Below are 12,645 nucleotides of genomic sequence, written 5' to 3'. Positions count from 1 at the left end.
AATATCAAAATGAATCCGCCACAGGTATACATGTGTTCCCCATCCTGAACCCTCCTCCCTCCTCCCTCCCCATACCATCCCTCTGGGTCGTCCCAGTGCACTAGCCCCAAGCATCCAGTATCATGCATCAAACCTGGACTGGCATCCCGTTTCATACATGATATTTTACATGTTTCAATGCCATTCTCCCAAATCTTCCCACCCTCTCCCTCTCCCATAGAGTCCATGAGACTGTTCTATACATCAGTGTCTCTTTTGCTGTCTTGTACACAGGGTTATTGTTACCATCTTTCTAAATTCCATATATATGTGTTATTATACTGTATTGGTGTTTTTCCTTCTAGCTTACTTCACTCTGTATAATAGGCTCCAGTTTCATCCTCTCATTAGAACCGATTCAAATGTTTTCTTTTTAATGGCTGAGTAATACTCCATTGTGTTAACTTGAAGAACATGTATAAGGTTTTCATCAACTGCTCTTTAAAAATTTATAAGCTCTCACTTGTAAGCCAAGAGGGACTGATGATTATAGAAAGAGAAGTTCTTTAACCACTTCCTTTTCCTTATATCTTTTTTGAATATCCAGAGTCTGTTTTTTCTTGCACCAGTTTGGAATTTTATATTTCTGAGAATATGTTAATTTCATGTATTGTTTTAAATTTCTTAACTTATAATTTCTATTTTTATTAATTTTTAAATATCCATAATTTTTAAAGTTATTTCCCAATTTTAATTTTAGTTTTCTTATTGGCATCTTTTCTTTGTTTCTATCTTATTAGTCTTTTTTCATTCACCTGATATTGGCTGTCAGAAGCATAATTTTTTCTGGATAGTTTCTTGATAATTATATGTAGATCTGTAAATTTCCCTCATTCCCTCATACTATTTTAGCTTAAAATATTTATATTTGATGTTTAAATTATTTAATTATAAATATTTCTTTATTTCATGATTTACTACTGAAACAAAAGCATATTTAATACTGTATTGGGCTTCCTGGCTTATGGAATTTCAAAAGCTATTTCTTCTCCATTGACTTCCAAATATAATGCATTGTAATCTATATAATATTTATACTTTGAAGTTGATGGAGGTTTCTCTTGGCCTTCAAACAAATTTCGTTAAAGTTCTCTATGTTCTTGAAAGAAAATGTTTAATTTCTGGTGAGAGGCATAAGTATATTCAGGAGCCTATGTCTGTATGTATTAATTGCATTATAATTCCCAAATTGCACTTCTGAACTCTTAAAATTTCCAACTTATTTTATCCAACTATCCAAAATTGATTTACCTCTTTGTATTTTATATCTATTTCCCTGACATCATCTATTTATTACTAATACTCTAGTGTACGTTGTCATATGTTAAATGATATTCAGGTCTCTAAAATTTTCTTCTACACTTCATAAAATATTCTTCTTTTTTCCTTGATGTGTGCATGTTTTATAACTTATTTTATTTCTTATTGAGGTTTTGTTAATTTACAACATTATATTAGTTTCAGGTTTACAGTTTAGTAATTCAGTATTTTTACAGATTATATTCCATTCAAAGTTTCTAAGTTATTACAACATAATGACTATAATTCCCTGTATTATACAATATATCTTTGTATATAGTAACTTGTATCTATATTGTATAGTAGTTTGTATATGTTAATCCCAGTCCCCTGGTTTTCTTCCTCTCCCCTTCCCTTTCCCTTTTGGTAACCACTAGCTTCTTTTCTTTATCTGTGAGTCTGTTTGTATTGTTTTTTAGATCCCACATATAAGTGATATCTTACAGTGTTTGTCTTTCTCCATCTGATATATTTCACTAAGAAAAATATTCTTTAGGTCTGTTCATGGTTTCTGCAAATGACAGTTTTCATTATTTTATTGGCTGAATTATAATCCATTGTATTTATATACCACATCTTCTTTATCTGTTCTTCTGCTGATGGGCAGTTAGGTTGCTCCCATATCTTGGCTATTGTAAATACTGCTGCTGTGATCATTGGGGTGAATGTACTTTTTGAATTAGTGTTTTCATTTTCTCCAGTTACACACCCAGGATTGGAATTTCCAGATCATATGGTAGTTCTATTTTTAGTTTTTTGAGGACCATCCATACTGTTCTGGCATCATTGAACATAAGCACGTTGCTCAGTGGAAGTTCCATTTCACGGTGGCAGCAGTGTCCTAGGCTTGCCATCCATGCACAGATCATTTCTCTAGGTAACTTGGCTCCTTTCAATGGAATAGGGTAACAGATGTTATAATTAGTCTTTCCTTAAATTTTTTTTTAAGGAAAAATCATTTTTTCTGCTTCCAGGATTACTGCTTCAGCTTTCCTTTGGTGCTTATTTGGCTGGGATACGTTTGTCCATCATTTTATTTTCTTTTTTAAAGTATTTATTTATTGTATTGACTGCACCAGGTCTTAGTTGTGCCATGTGGGATCTTTCTTTAGTTGCAGCCTATTCCTTTATTTTCAAACCTTTGCTTATGCTTCTTTAGGAAAGTAATACATAATTCAAAATAAGATGCTGAAGTGAGTACCAAACAGAATTAAAATAAATATAAAAGGGCTACTCAATAAAGGCCAAAGTCTCTCAAAAAAATTTTATAGCCTCAATATCCAAATATATGTGTTCTAGAATAGGCACAATATTGAAGAGAATATGACCTTGATTGTCTGTGTCTGCTTTATCTGTGTCTTGCTTTATAGTTATCATAAAGATGAATGGCAGGAATTACTATGATTTACTCCATCTTACTGATGAAGATTTTGAGACCCAGACAAGTTTAAAAAGCAGTTACATAATATGAAGTGAAAGTGTTAGTGGCTCAGTCCTGTTCGACCCTTTGTGACCCCATGGACTGTAGCCAGGCTCCCCTGTCCATGGAATTCTGCATTCAAGAATACTAGAGTGGGTTGCCATTCCCTTCTACAGGGGATCTCCCCAACCAGGGATGGAAACTGGGTCTTCCACATTGCAGCTAGATTCTTTACCATCTGAGCCACCAGGGAAGCTCAGGAAGTTATGTAGTATAGAGCTCTTCAATTCTCCATTAATCTATGGAAGAGCCTCTGTTGTAACCACTGGGCCTTCATCTTGCTTCTAATCTCTCCAGATGCAGCATCCTCGTCTGGACAGAACTACAGCACGGTGTCTGAATTCATCCTCATCGGCTTCTCCAACTTCCCTCAGCAGCTCCTGCCCACTTTCTTCCTGCTGTACCTGCTGATGTACCTGTTCACGCTGCTGGGGAACCTGCTCATCATGGGCACCATCTGGAGGGAGCACAGCCTCCACACCCCCATGTACCTCTTCCTGTGTGCCCTCTCCATCTCCGAGATCCTGTTCACTGTTGCAGTCACCCCTCGAATGTTGGTGGACATGCTCTCCACCCACCGCTCCATCACCTTTGTGGCCTGTGCCAGCCAGATGTTCTTCTCCTTCACGTTTGGCTTCACCCACTCCTTCCTGCTCATGATCATGGGCTACGACCGCTACGTGGCCATCTGCCACCCCCTGCGCTACAATGTGCTCATGAGCACCCGTGACTGTGCCCGTCTTGTGTCCTGGTGCTGGGCTGGTGGCTCAGTCATGGGGATGATGTTGACATTGATAATTTTTCACCTCACCTTCTGTGGGTCTAATGTGATTCACCATTTTCTCTGTCACGTGTTTGCCCTCTTGAAGTTGGCTTGTGGAAAGGAGACAGCCACTGTCTCCATGGCTGTGATTCTGCTTTGTGTCACAGCCCTGATGGGGTGCTTATTCCTCATTTTCCTCTCCTATGTCTTCATTGTGGCTGCCATCCTGAGGATCCCCTCCGCTGAGGGCCGGCACAAGACCTTCTCCACCTGTGTCTCCCACCTCACCATAGTGGTCGTGCACTACGGTTTTGCCTCCATCATCTACCTCAAGCCCAAAGGCGCCCATTCCATGGACAGTAACACTCTCATGGCCACCACATATACAGTCTTCACCCCCTTTCTTAGCCCCATCATTTTCAGTCTCAGGAATAAGGAGCTGAAGAACGCCATACAGAGAAGCTTCCGCAGAACCTTCTGTCCCTTAAGTTCCTGATGGCTAGTTAAGTGTTATGGAAGTGTGACAGAAGGCTTGGGCTTAATAATGTCTGTCTCCATAGAACTCTTGCAATGATTCAGGTCTGTAGAGTATCCATACTCCAATTCAGTTTCATGCATACTGTTTGTTCTTCTCTGATATTTCCCTCTCTTCCATAAGTTCTATCATCATAATCTTTAGCTTATTTGCAGTGAGAGGAACTTCATCTCATTATCTATGCCTAAGAATATCTTATCTTTCTATAGGCAGGTGGGGACCCCCAGAAGAATGAGTGAGGACCCTGACATATGTGATTCTTCTTGAATAGACAGCAAGGAGGAGATTTTATTCCCCTGTCTTCAAAGATAGTAATAAACAAAATAACCTAAAGATAGTCATAAATGCCATCAGAATTGAGTCCTTATAATTATGCATAAAGTACGGTGCCTAGTGCTTTATTATTATTGACATATGTTAATTATTACACATGTACAATGGAAAATAAAGTAATTGTCAGAGAACATGGCTTACTGTTTACAGTTTCTCACTTGGTTTTGGAGTTATAGACAGAAAAAGAAGTCTTTCTGTTGAGCTGAACTGAGTGAACTATGGAAGAAATTCCAAGTAGAGAGCAACTGTGAGAGTGAGAGTGAGGGAGAGACAAAGAGAGAGGGAGAGACAAAGCAGGCGAGTAGTATTTAGCTCATTAGATCTGATCATTCAATTGATTAAAGCATGCTGCTGCTGCTGCTGCTGCTAAGTCGCTTCAGTCGTGTCTGACTCTGTGCGACCCCAGAGATGGCAGCCCACCAGGCTCCCCCGTCCCTGGGATTCTCCAGGCAAGAACACTGGAGTGGATTGCCATTTCCTTCTCCAATGCATGAAAGTGAAAAGTGAAAGTGAAGTCACTCAGTCGTGTCCAACTCTTCACGACCCCATGGACTGCAGCCCACCAGGCCCCTCTGTCCATGGAATTTTCCAGGCAAGAGTACTGGAGTGGGTTGCCATTGCCTTCTCCGTGATTAAAGCATATGGGGCAAAATCTGGGCAAGATGAGAGGAACAGAAGAAGGTTGCTAATAGAGCAATCTGCATATGAAGAAAGGGAAGAAAGGAAAGAGGCTGGAGGGAGCAAGGGAAAGACAGAGGGGATAGAAAAGGAAGAGGGATGGGTGCTTAGCTAAGAACATGGACATATTAAAGGTGTTTTTATCCAACATCTTATGGAAATCTCTATTTTTCCCACACGTGTGTTGGTTCAGTTGCTAAATTATGTCCAACTCTTGTGACCCCATGGATTGTAGCCTGCCGGGCTCCTCTATCCTCTGCCCATGGGATTCTCCAGGCAAGAATACTGGAGCAGGTTACCATTTTCTTCTCCAGGGGATATTCCTTTCCCACACATAATTTTCAGTAAAACATCAATTTTTACTACTGTATTATACTTGCACCTCTTTGAGAAGTGTGTTAAAAGATAGAATGCTGTCTCAAGATTATATTGAGAGGTCAGAGGCCAAAGATGGGTACCTTCAGTATGCAGATGGGAAATATTGGTGGAAGTCACACAAATGTGAATGGAGGGAATCATGAGGCACTTTATGTCTATCTGAGTCCCTCACTGGTGTTTGGGAATATATATCACTGAGGACCAAGAAAGGGAACCTGATGTGGGATGTCAATTGTTAACTCAAAGATAAGGCCAAATATTTGGGTTGAGGCGGAAGATCTTTTATAAAAGATAAACCTTTTATAAAAGGATAAACCCAGAGCCACCAGTCATGTCATTGGTGTACAAAAGACACTCTAATCAGAGGGTCAGGAACCAAAGACAACACCAAAAGACCAAATCAGTCAGCCAGTTACTTTAGTCCCTCAGTCGTGTCTGATTCTTTGTGACCCCATGGGCTGCAGCACACCAGGCTTCCCTGTCCATCACAAACTCTCAGAGTTTACTCAAACTCATTGAGTCAATGATGCCATCCAACCATCTCATCCTCTGTCGTCCCCTTCTCCTCCTGCCTTCAATCTTGCGCATCATCAGGGTCTTTTCTAGTGAGTCAGTTCTTTGCATCAGGTAGCCAAAGTATTGGAGTTTCAACTTCAGCATCAGTCCTTCCAATGGATATTCAGGACTGATTTCCTTTAGGATAGACTGGTTGGATCTCCTTGCTGCCCAAGAGACACTCAGGAGTCTTCTCCAACACTACAGTTCAAAATCATCAATTCCTCAGCACTCACCTTTCTTTATAGTCCAACTCTCACATCCATACATGACTACTGGAAAAACCATAGCTTTGACTAAATGGACCTTTGCTGGTAAAGTAATGTCTCTGCTTTTTAATTTGCTGTCTAGGTTGATCATAGCTTTCCTTCCAAGAAGCAAGCGTCTTTTAGTTTCATGGCTGCAGTCACCGTTTGCAGTGATTTTGGAGCCCAAGAAAGTAAAGTCTCTCACTGTTTCCATTGTTTCCCCATGTATTTGCCATGAAGTGATGGGACTGGATGCCATGATCTTAGTTTTCTGAATGTTGAGTTTTAAGTCAACTTTTTCACTCTCCTCTTTCACTTTTCATCAAGAGATTCTTTAGTTCTTCTTTGCTTTCTGCCATATAGTTATGTTTTATGACATCATTAGGAGACCTATGTGGATATCACACTCTCTGTTTTGAACTACCAGGACTATGGGAATAGGGTAGAATTTGATTGGGATAAGAGGTAACTTTTGGCCAATTTGGCCAGAAGACGTATGTTACACAAGGCAAATGACTCTCCAAGACCCAGCTCCAAATGAGCTTTTTATTCTGAAAAGCCAACCAGCTGTCCTCTCCTGAAGACACAGTCCTACAATCTCACTCTTGGCTCCTCCAGCTTCTGTCTTCCCTCTGACCCTACCTTGACCCCAGTGGACTGAGGACATCTGTCTCCAGCCCTGTCTTCCCCCAAGATTTGGAGCTCCTCAGCCCTCAGCAGGGGCTCATGCCTCTCTGGGAGAGGAGAGACTCATGACCTTTGTCTATGTGGATAATGAGAGGAAGAAGTAGATGCTACAAGCTCCCAAAGGCCCCTTGAAGTCCCTCTCCGACTCCCCAGACCCTGAGGACAAAGCTTCTAGGTTGGCTTCCTGGAGAGCAGCCTGCTGGAAACCTACAGCAGGGATAAAGGACACAGGATCACTTCCAGGAGCCCGAGGTGTGACTCCACCCCTGCTTGTGGGCACCACTGAGAGCATCAGGCAGGAGAGCATCATCAACCCTTCCCTGCTGGCTGCTTCATGGAAGAGGCAGGCCAGGCTGAGGGCAATCAGAAGGGAGAGGGTAGGAAAGTAGAATCAGACAGTTGTGGGTAGCTCTGGCCAGCCTACGGATGGAGTCAGGGCTGGGGAGAAGGTCCAAAAGAGAGGCTTTCATTCCCAAGAGGCTGCTGGGGCTCTTCTCTGTTTACCCATTCTGAATCGTTGGTTCTCACCCAGCCTAGGTTCGCTTTGCTGCTCCTAGGTCAGCAGTTCTTAATCTGGGGTGGTTCTGTCCTACAGTTGACATTGGACATGTTCAGAGATAACTTGGTTGTCATGATCTTGGAATGGAGGGATGCTACAGATACCTGGTGTCTTGATGCCTGGGATGCTGTTACATACTGAGCAAATGTAATAGTCTGGCATTCCTGTCCCAACTGATGAACCATTTTCGATCAATTATAATTAACTGAAGTTCATAGTTTACCTTAGAAGTCTCTCTTTGTGTTGTAACTTCTATGCATTTTAACAAATTTGTTATGATATGGTATGAATTTGCTGGTGTACAGAGCATGTTATATTTTAATTTTCACCATTGTACATTCCAACCAGCAGTGCAGGAGGATTTCCCTCTTCCCATTGCCCAATCACCATGGCATTTTCCAATTTGGGAAATTGAATATGTACATGTGAATATGTACACAGTGAAATTCCATTGCTTTCATTCATTCCCCCCAGTCCCTTCTTCGAGCATCTTTTCATTTGCCTGAGTAACTCCTGTGATTTCTCTTTTCATATCTTTTGCTCATACCTATATCAAAGTACCTACTTCTTCTTTATTCTTCTTGAGAGTGTTACCTGTTTTAGACAGTGCAGATGATCTTGTACCAATTTTCCATCTGCTTCTTAACTTTATTCAGGATATCTTTTGTGGAACCAAAATTCAAAATGCTGATGCTTTCATGTCACCTTTAGGTTTGTGTTTTAGAAGTTTTGTTTAGGAAGTCCTTCTCCACTCACAGCTTGATCAACAAAGTAGTTCTCATACACTCCCTCCCATTAACTCTATGGTTTATATTGCATATATATGTCATGAATCCATCTGGATTCCACCTTGTATGTGGTCTTGGGTAGAAATTCAGATGAATTTTGCTTCATAAAAAAGGATCAGTCTTCCCACCAGAAACTAGTAAACAATGCCATATTTATCAAATATTAGATTTTTTTATAATGATGGGGTATTTTCTGAGTTATCCATTCAATGTACCAGTGTCTTTTTCTATTCTTGGTTCACACTGTTAAAAATGACTGTGACTCTATAATGTGTCACAATATCTGGGAAGACATACAATATTTCTCCTGTTTGCTTCAATTTATAAGATGTATAGTTTCACTCTGACTTTATTTTTAGAAGAAGTTAGTATAATTATTAAATTTATTATCCATTCATGGAGTAGTTAATGCAATTGTGCTGACAGGATAATTTAGGGAAGAAGAGATATTATTACCATATTAGGTCATCCCATTCAAGAGTATGTATGATTTTACATGTATTCCAGTCATCCTCTACATGTTTGTTAAAGAGTAAAATATTTGTCTCAGGAGGTATTGCATGTCTTTGGTTAAATCCTAGATATTTTGTATAAGAGCTTTTCAAAATGTCATATGAGGACCCATGGGTTTCCAGGGACCATTTCTAGAGGGCCATCAGATCCTTATTTTCCCAGCTCAGGTCAGGAGGTATTTTTGTCATATGCTTCATTGCCACAGATGAAGTTAAGCATCAAACACCAGAATCTAGTTGTCTTGCAGTCGGCCAGAAATCAAACATATTTGAGAAAATCTGAAACCAGACCACTATTCTCACTAGTTTTTGAAAATGCAGCTGCTTTCCTAAAAGTGTTGCTATATTAAAATGTAATGGGTTTATTATTGTTCTTTTAAATGTGCAAATACTAAATATTTTAAATCATTCTCAGATTCAATTCCTAAAATGGTGAAGATCAGTAGTGATAACTCACCCAAAGAAAAGACCTTTTGCAAGCACAATAATTTTTGTTTCAAGGATCCTGAGAACAAGATGTTTAGGGCTTTTCTTTATAGTCTGTGTCACTGCTGCCAGTCTTATGCTCAGTTCAGTTCAGTCATTCAGTCTTTCCAACTCTTTGCAACCCCATGGACTGCAGCCAGGCTTCCCTGTCCATCACCAAATCCTGAAGCTTGCTCAAACTCATGCCCATCAAGTCAGTGATATCATTCAGCCATCTCATCCTCTGTCATCTCCTTCTCTTCCTGCCTTCAATCTTGCCCAGCATCCGGGTCTTTCCAAAGAGTCAGTTCTTCGCATCAGGTGGCCAAAGTATTGGAGTTCAACATCAGTCTTTCCAATGAATATTCAGGACTGATTTCCTCTGGATTGACTGGTTTGATCTCCTTGCAGTCCAAGGGACGTTCAAGAGTCTTCTCCAACACCACAGTTCAAAAATATCAATTCTTTGGCACTCAGCTTTCTTTATAGTCCAATTCTCACATCCATACATGACTACAGGAAAAACCATAGTTTTGACTAAATGAACCTTTGACAAAATAATGTCTCTACTTAATATGCTGTCTAGGTTTCTCACAGCTTTTCCTCTAAGGAGCAAGCATCTTTTAACTTCATGGCTGCAGTCACCATCTGCAGTGATTTTTGAGCCCAAGAAAATAAAGTCTCTCACTGTTTCCATTGTTTCCCCATCTATTTGTCATGAAGTGATGGGACCAGATGCCATGATCTTCGTTTTCTGAATGTTGAGCTTTAAGCCAACTATTTCACTCTCCTCTTTCACTTTCATCAAGAGGCTCTTTAGTTCCTCTTCACTTTCTGCCATAAAGGTGGGGTCATCTGCATACCTGAGGTTATTGATATTTCTCCCAGCAATCTTGATTCCAGCTTGTGCCTCATCCAGTCTGGCATTTCATATGATGTACTCTGCATATAAGTTAAATAAGCAGGGTGACAATACACAGCCTTGACATAATCCTTTCCCAATTTGGAACCAGTCTGTTGTTCCATATCCAGTTCTAATTGTTGCTTCTTGACTTGCATACAGGTTTCTCAGAAGGCAGGTAAGGTGTTCTGTTATTCCCATCTCTTTAAGAATTTTCCACAGTTTGTTGTCATCTATGTGGTCAAAGGCTTTGGTATAGTAAATAAAGCAGAAGTAGATATTTTTTCTGGTATTCTCTTGCTTTTTTAATGATCCAACGGATGTTGACAATTTGATTTCTGATTCCTCTGCCTTTTCTAAATCCAACTTGAACATCTGGAAGTTCACGGTTCACGTACTGTTGAAGCCTGACTTGGAGAATTTTGAGCATTATTTTTCTAGTGTGTGAGATGAGTGCAATTGTGTGGTGGTTTGAACATTCTTTGGCATTGCCTTTCTTTAAGATTGGAATGAAAACTGACCTTTTCCAGTCCTGTGGCCACTGCTGAGTTTTCCAAATTTACTGGCAAATTGAGTGCAGCACTTTCACAGCATCATCTTTTAGGATTCAAAATAACTCAATTGGAATTCCATCATCTCCACTAGCTTTGTTTGTAGTGATGCTCCCTAAGGTCCACTTGACTTTGCGTTCCAGGATGTCTGGCTCTGGGTGAGTGATCACATCGTGGTTATCTGGGTCATGAAGATCTTTTTGTAGAGTTCTGTGTTTTCTTGCCACCTCTTCTTAATATCTTCTGTCCCTGTTAGTTCCATACCATTTCTGCCCTTTATTGAGCCCGTCTTTGCATGAAATGTTCCCTTGGTTTCTTTAATTTTCTTGAAGAGATCTCTAGTCTTTCCCATTGTATTGTTTTCCTCTATTTCTTTGCATTGATCACTGAGGTAGACTTTTTTTTTTTTTTAATAAATTATTCAGCTGCATTTTATTTTTTACTTTACAATATTGTATTGGTTTTGCCATACATCAACATGAATCTGCCACGGGTGTACACGTGAGGTAGACTTTCTTATCTCTCCTTGCTATTCTTTGGAACTCTGCATTCGAATGGGTATCTTTCCTTTTCTCCTTTGCCTTTAGCTTCTCTTCTTTTCTCAGCTATTTGTAAGGCCTCCTCAGACAAAAATTTTGACTTTTTGCGTTTCTTTTTCTTGGGGATGGTCTTGATCACTGCCTCCTGTACCATGTCATGAAACTCCATCCATAGTTCTTCAGGCACTCTGTCTATCAGATCTAATCCCTTGAATCTATTTGTCACTTCCACTGTATAATTGTAACAGATTTGATTTAGGTTAGATCCAAATGGTCTACTGGTTTTCACTACTTTCTTCAAGTCTGAATTTTGCAATAAGGAGTTCATGATCTGAACCACAGTTAGCTCCCAGTCTTGTTTTTTCTCCATCTCTGGCTGAAAAGAATATAATCAATCTGATTTCAGTATTGGCCATCGGGTAATGTCCACTTGTAGAGTCATCTCTTATGTTGTTGAAAGAGGGTGTTTGCTATAACCAGTCTATTCTCTTGGCAAAGCTCTATTAGCCTTTGCCCTGTCTTATCCTACTTAACTTAAATTATATGTATTAAATGATAATCACTGGTGTAATACTATGAGAAATACTATCTTCTTTGTTGTCGATCTTGCCTTCTGAAACTTTGTGCTTCTGTTGTTCTAATAAACTTCATTTTCATTCTTTCAACTTCTCTGTGTGCATAATCATGTTTATTCCCTTCCAACCTTGCATGCCTTCTCTCTTTTCCTTTCCTTAGTGCACTGCTCAAGACTTTCAGTTCCATGTTCAAGGACAGCAGAGACAGTAAGTAACCTTGGATTCTTGCTCCTAAAATAATGCATCTAAAGTTCCCCATTAGTAACCTATTTGCTAGTTTTGTAGCACATATTCTGTTTTAAGGTGTTTTTGTATTGAAATACAGTTGAATTTCACAATGTTGCACGAGTTTCTGGTGTCCAGCATAGTGACCCAGTAATTTTACAGATTACATTCTGTTAAACGTTATTATAAGACAATGGTATAATTTCCTATGCTATACAATATTTCTTTGTGGCTTATCTATTTATACACAGAAGTTGGAAACTCTCAATCCCCTACCCTTAGTTTTTCCCTCACCTCTTCCCTCACCACTTTGGTACTCACTAGTTTGTTTTCTGTACCTGTGAGTCTGTCTCTGTTTTACATATACATTTGTGTGTATTAGTCTTTAGATTACAATTATAAGTGATATCACACAATATTTGCATTTCTCTTTCTTATTTCACAAGCATAATATTGTCTGGATCCACCCAGCTGTTGCAAGTGGCAGAATTCCATTCTTTTTATGGCTGAATAATATTCCATTACATTATTATTT

General features: G+C 39.6%; 1 protein-coding gene across 1 annotated transcript; it reads left to right on the top strand.

Annotated features, from left to right (window-relative positions):
• The first annotated feature begins 3,228 nt into the window (after positions 1 to 3,228).
• OR10H4H (olfactory receptor family 10 subfamily H member 4H) lies at positions 3,229 to 4,077 on the top strand. The gene has a single exon (NM_001390188.1). The coding sequence runs from the start codon at positions 3,229 to 3,231 to the stop codon at positions 4,075 to 4,077; it is 849 nt and encodes a 282-aa protein (NP_001377117.1).
• Positions 4,078 to 12,645: the final 8,568 nt, after the last annotated feature.

The sequence above is a fragment of the Bos taurus genome, chromosome 7 (assembly GCF_002263795.3).
Source record: "Bos taurus isolate L1 Dominette 01449 registration number 42190680 breed Hereford chromosome 7, ARS-UCD2.0, whole genome shotgun sequence".
NCBI classification, from domain to species: domain Eukaryota; kingdom Metazoa; phylum Chordata; class Mammalia; order Artiodactyla; family Bovidae; genus Bos; species Bos taurus.
The sequence above is the reverse complement of the archived record's forward strand: the minus strand, read 5'-3'. Positions and strand labels throughout refer to the sequence as shown.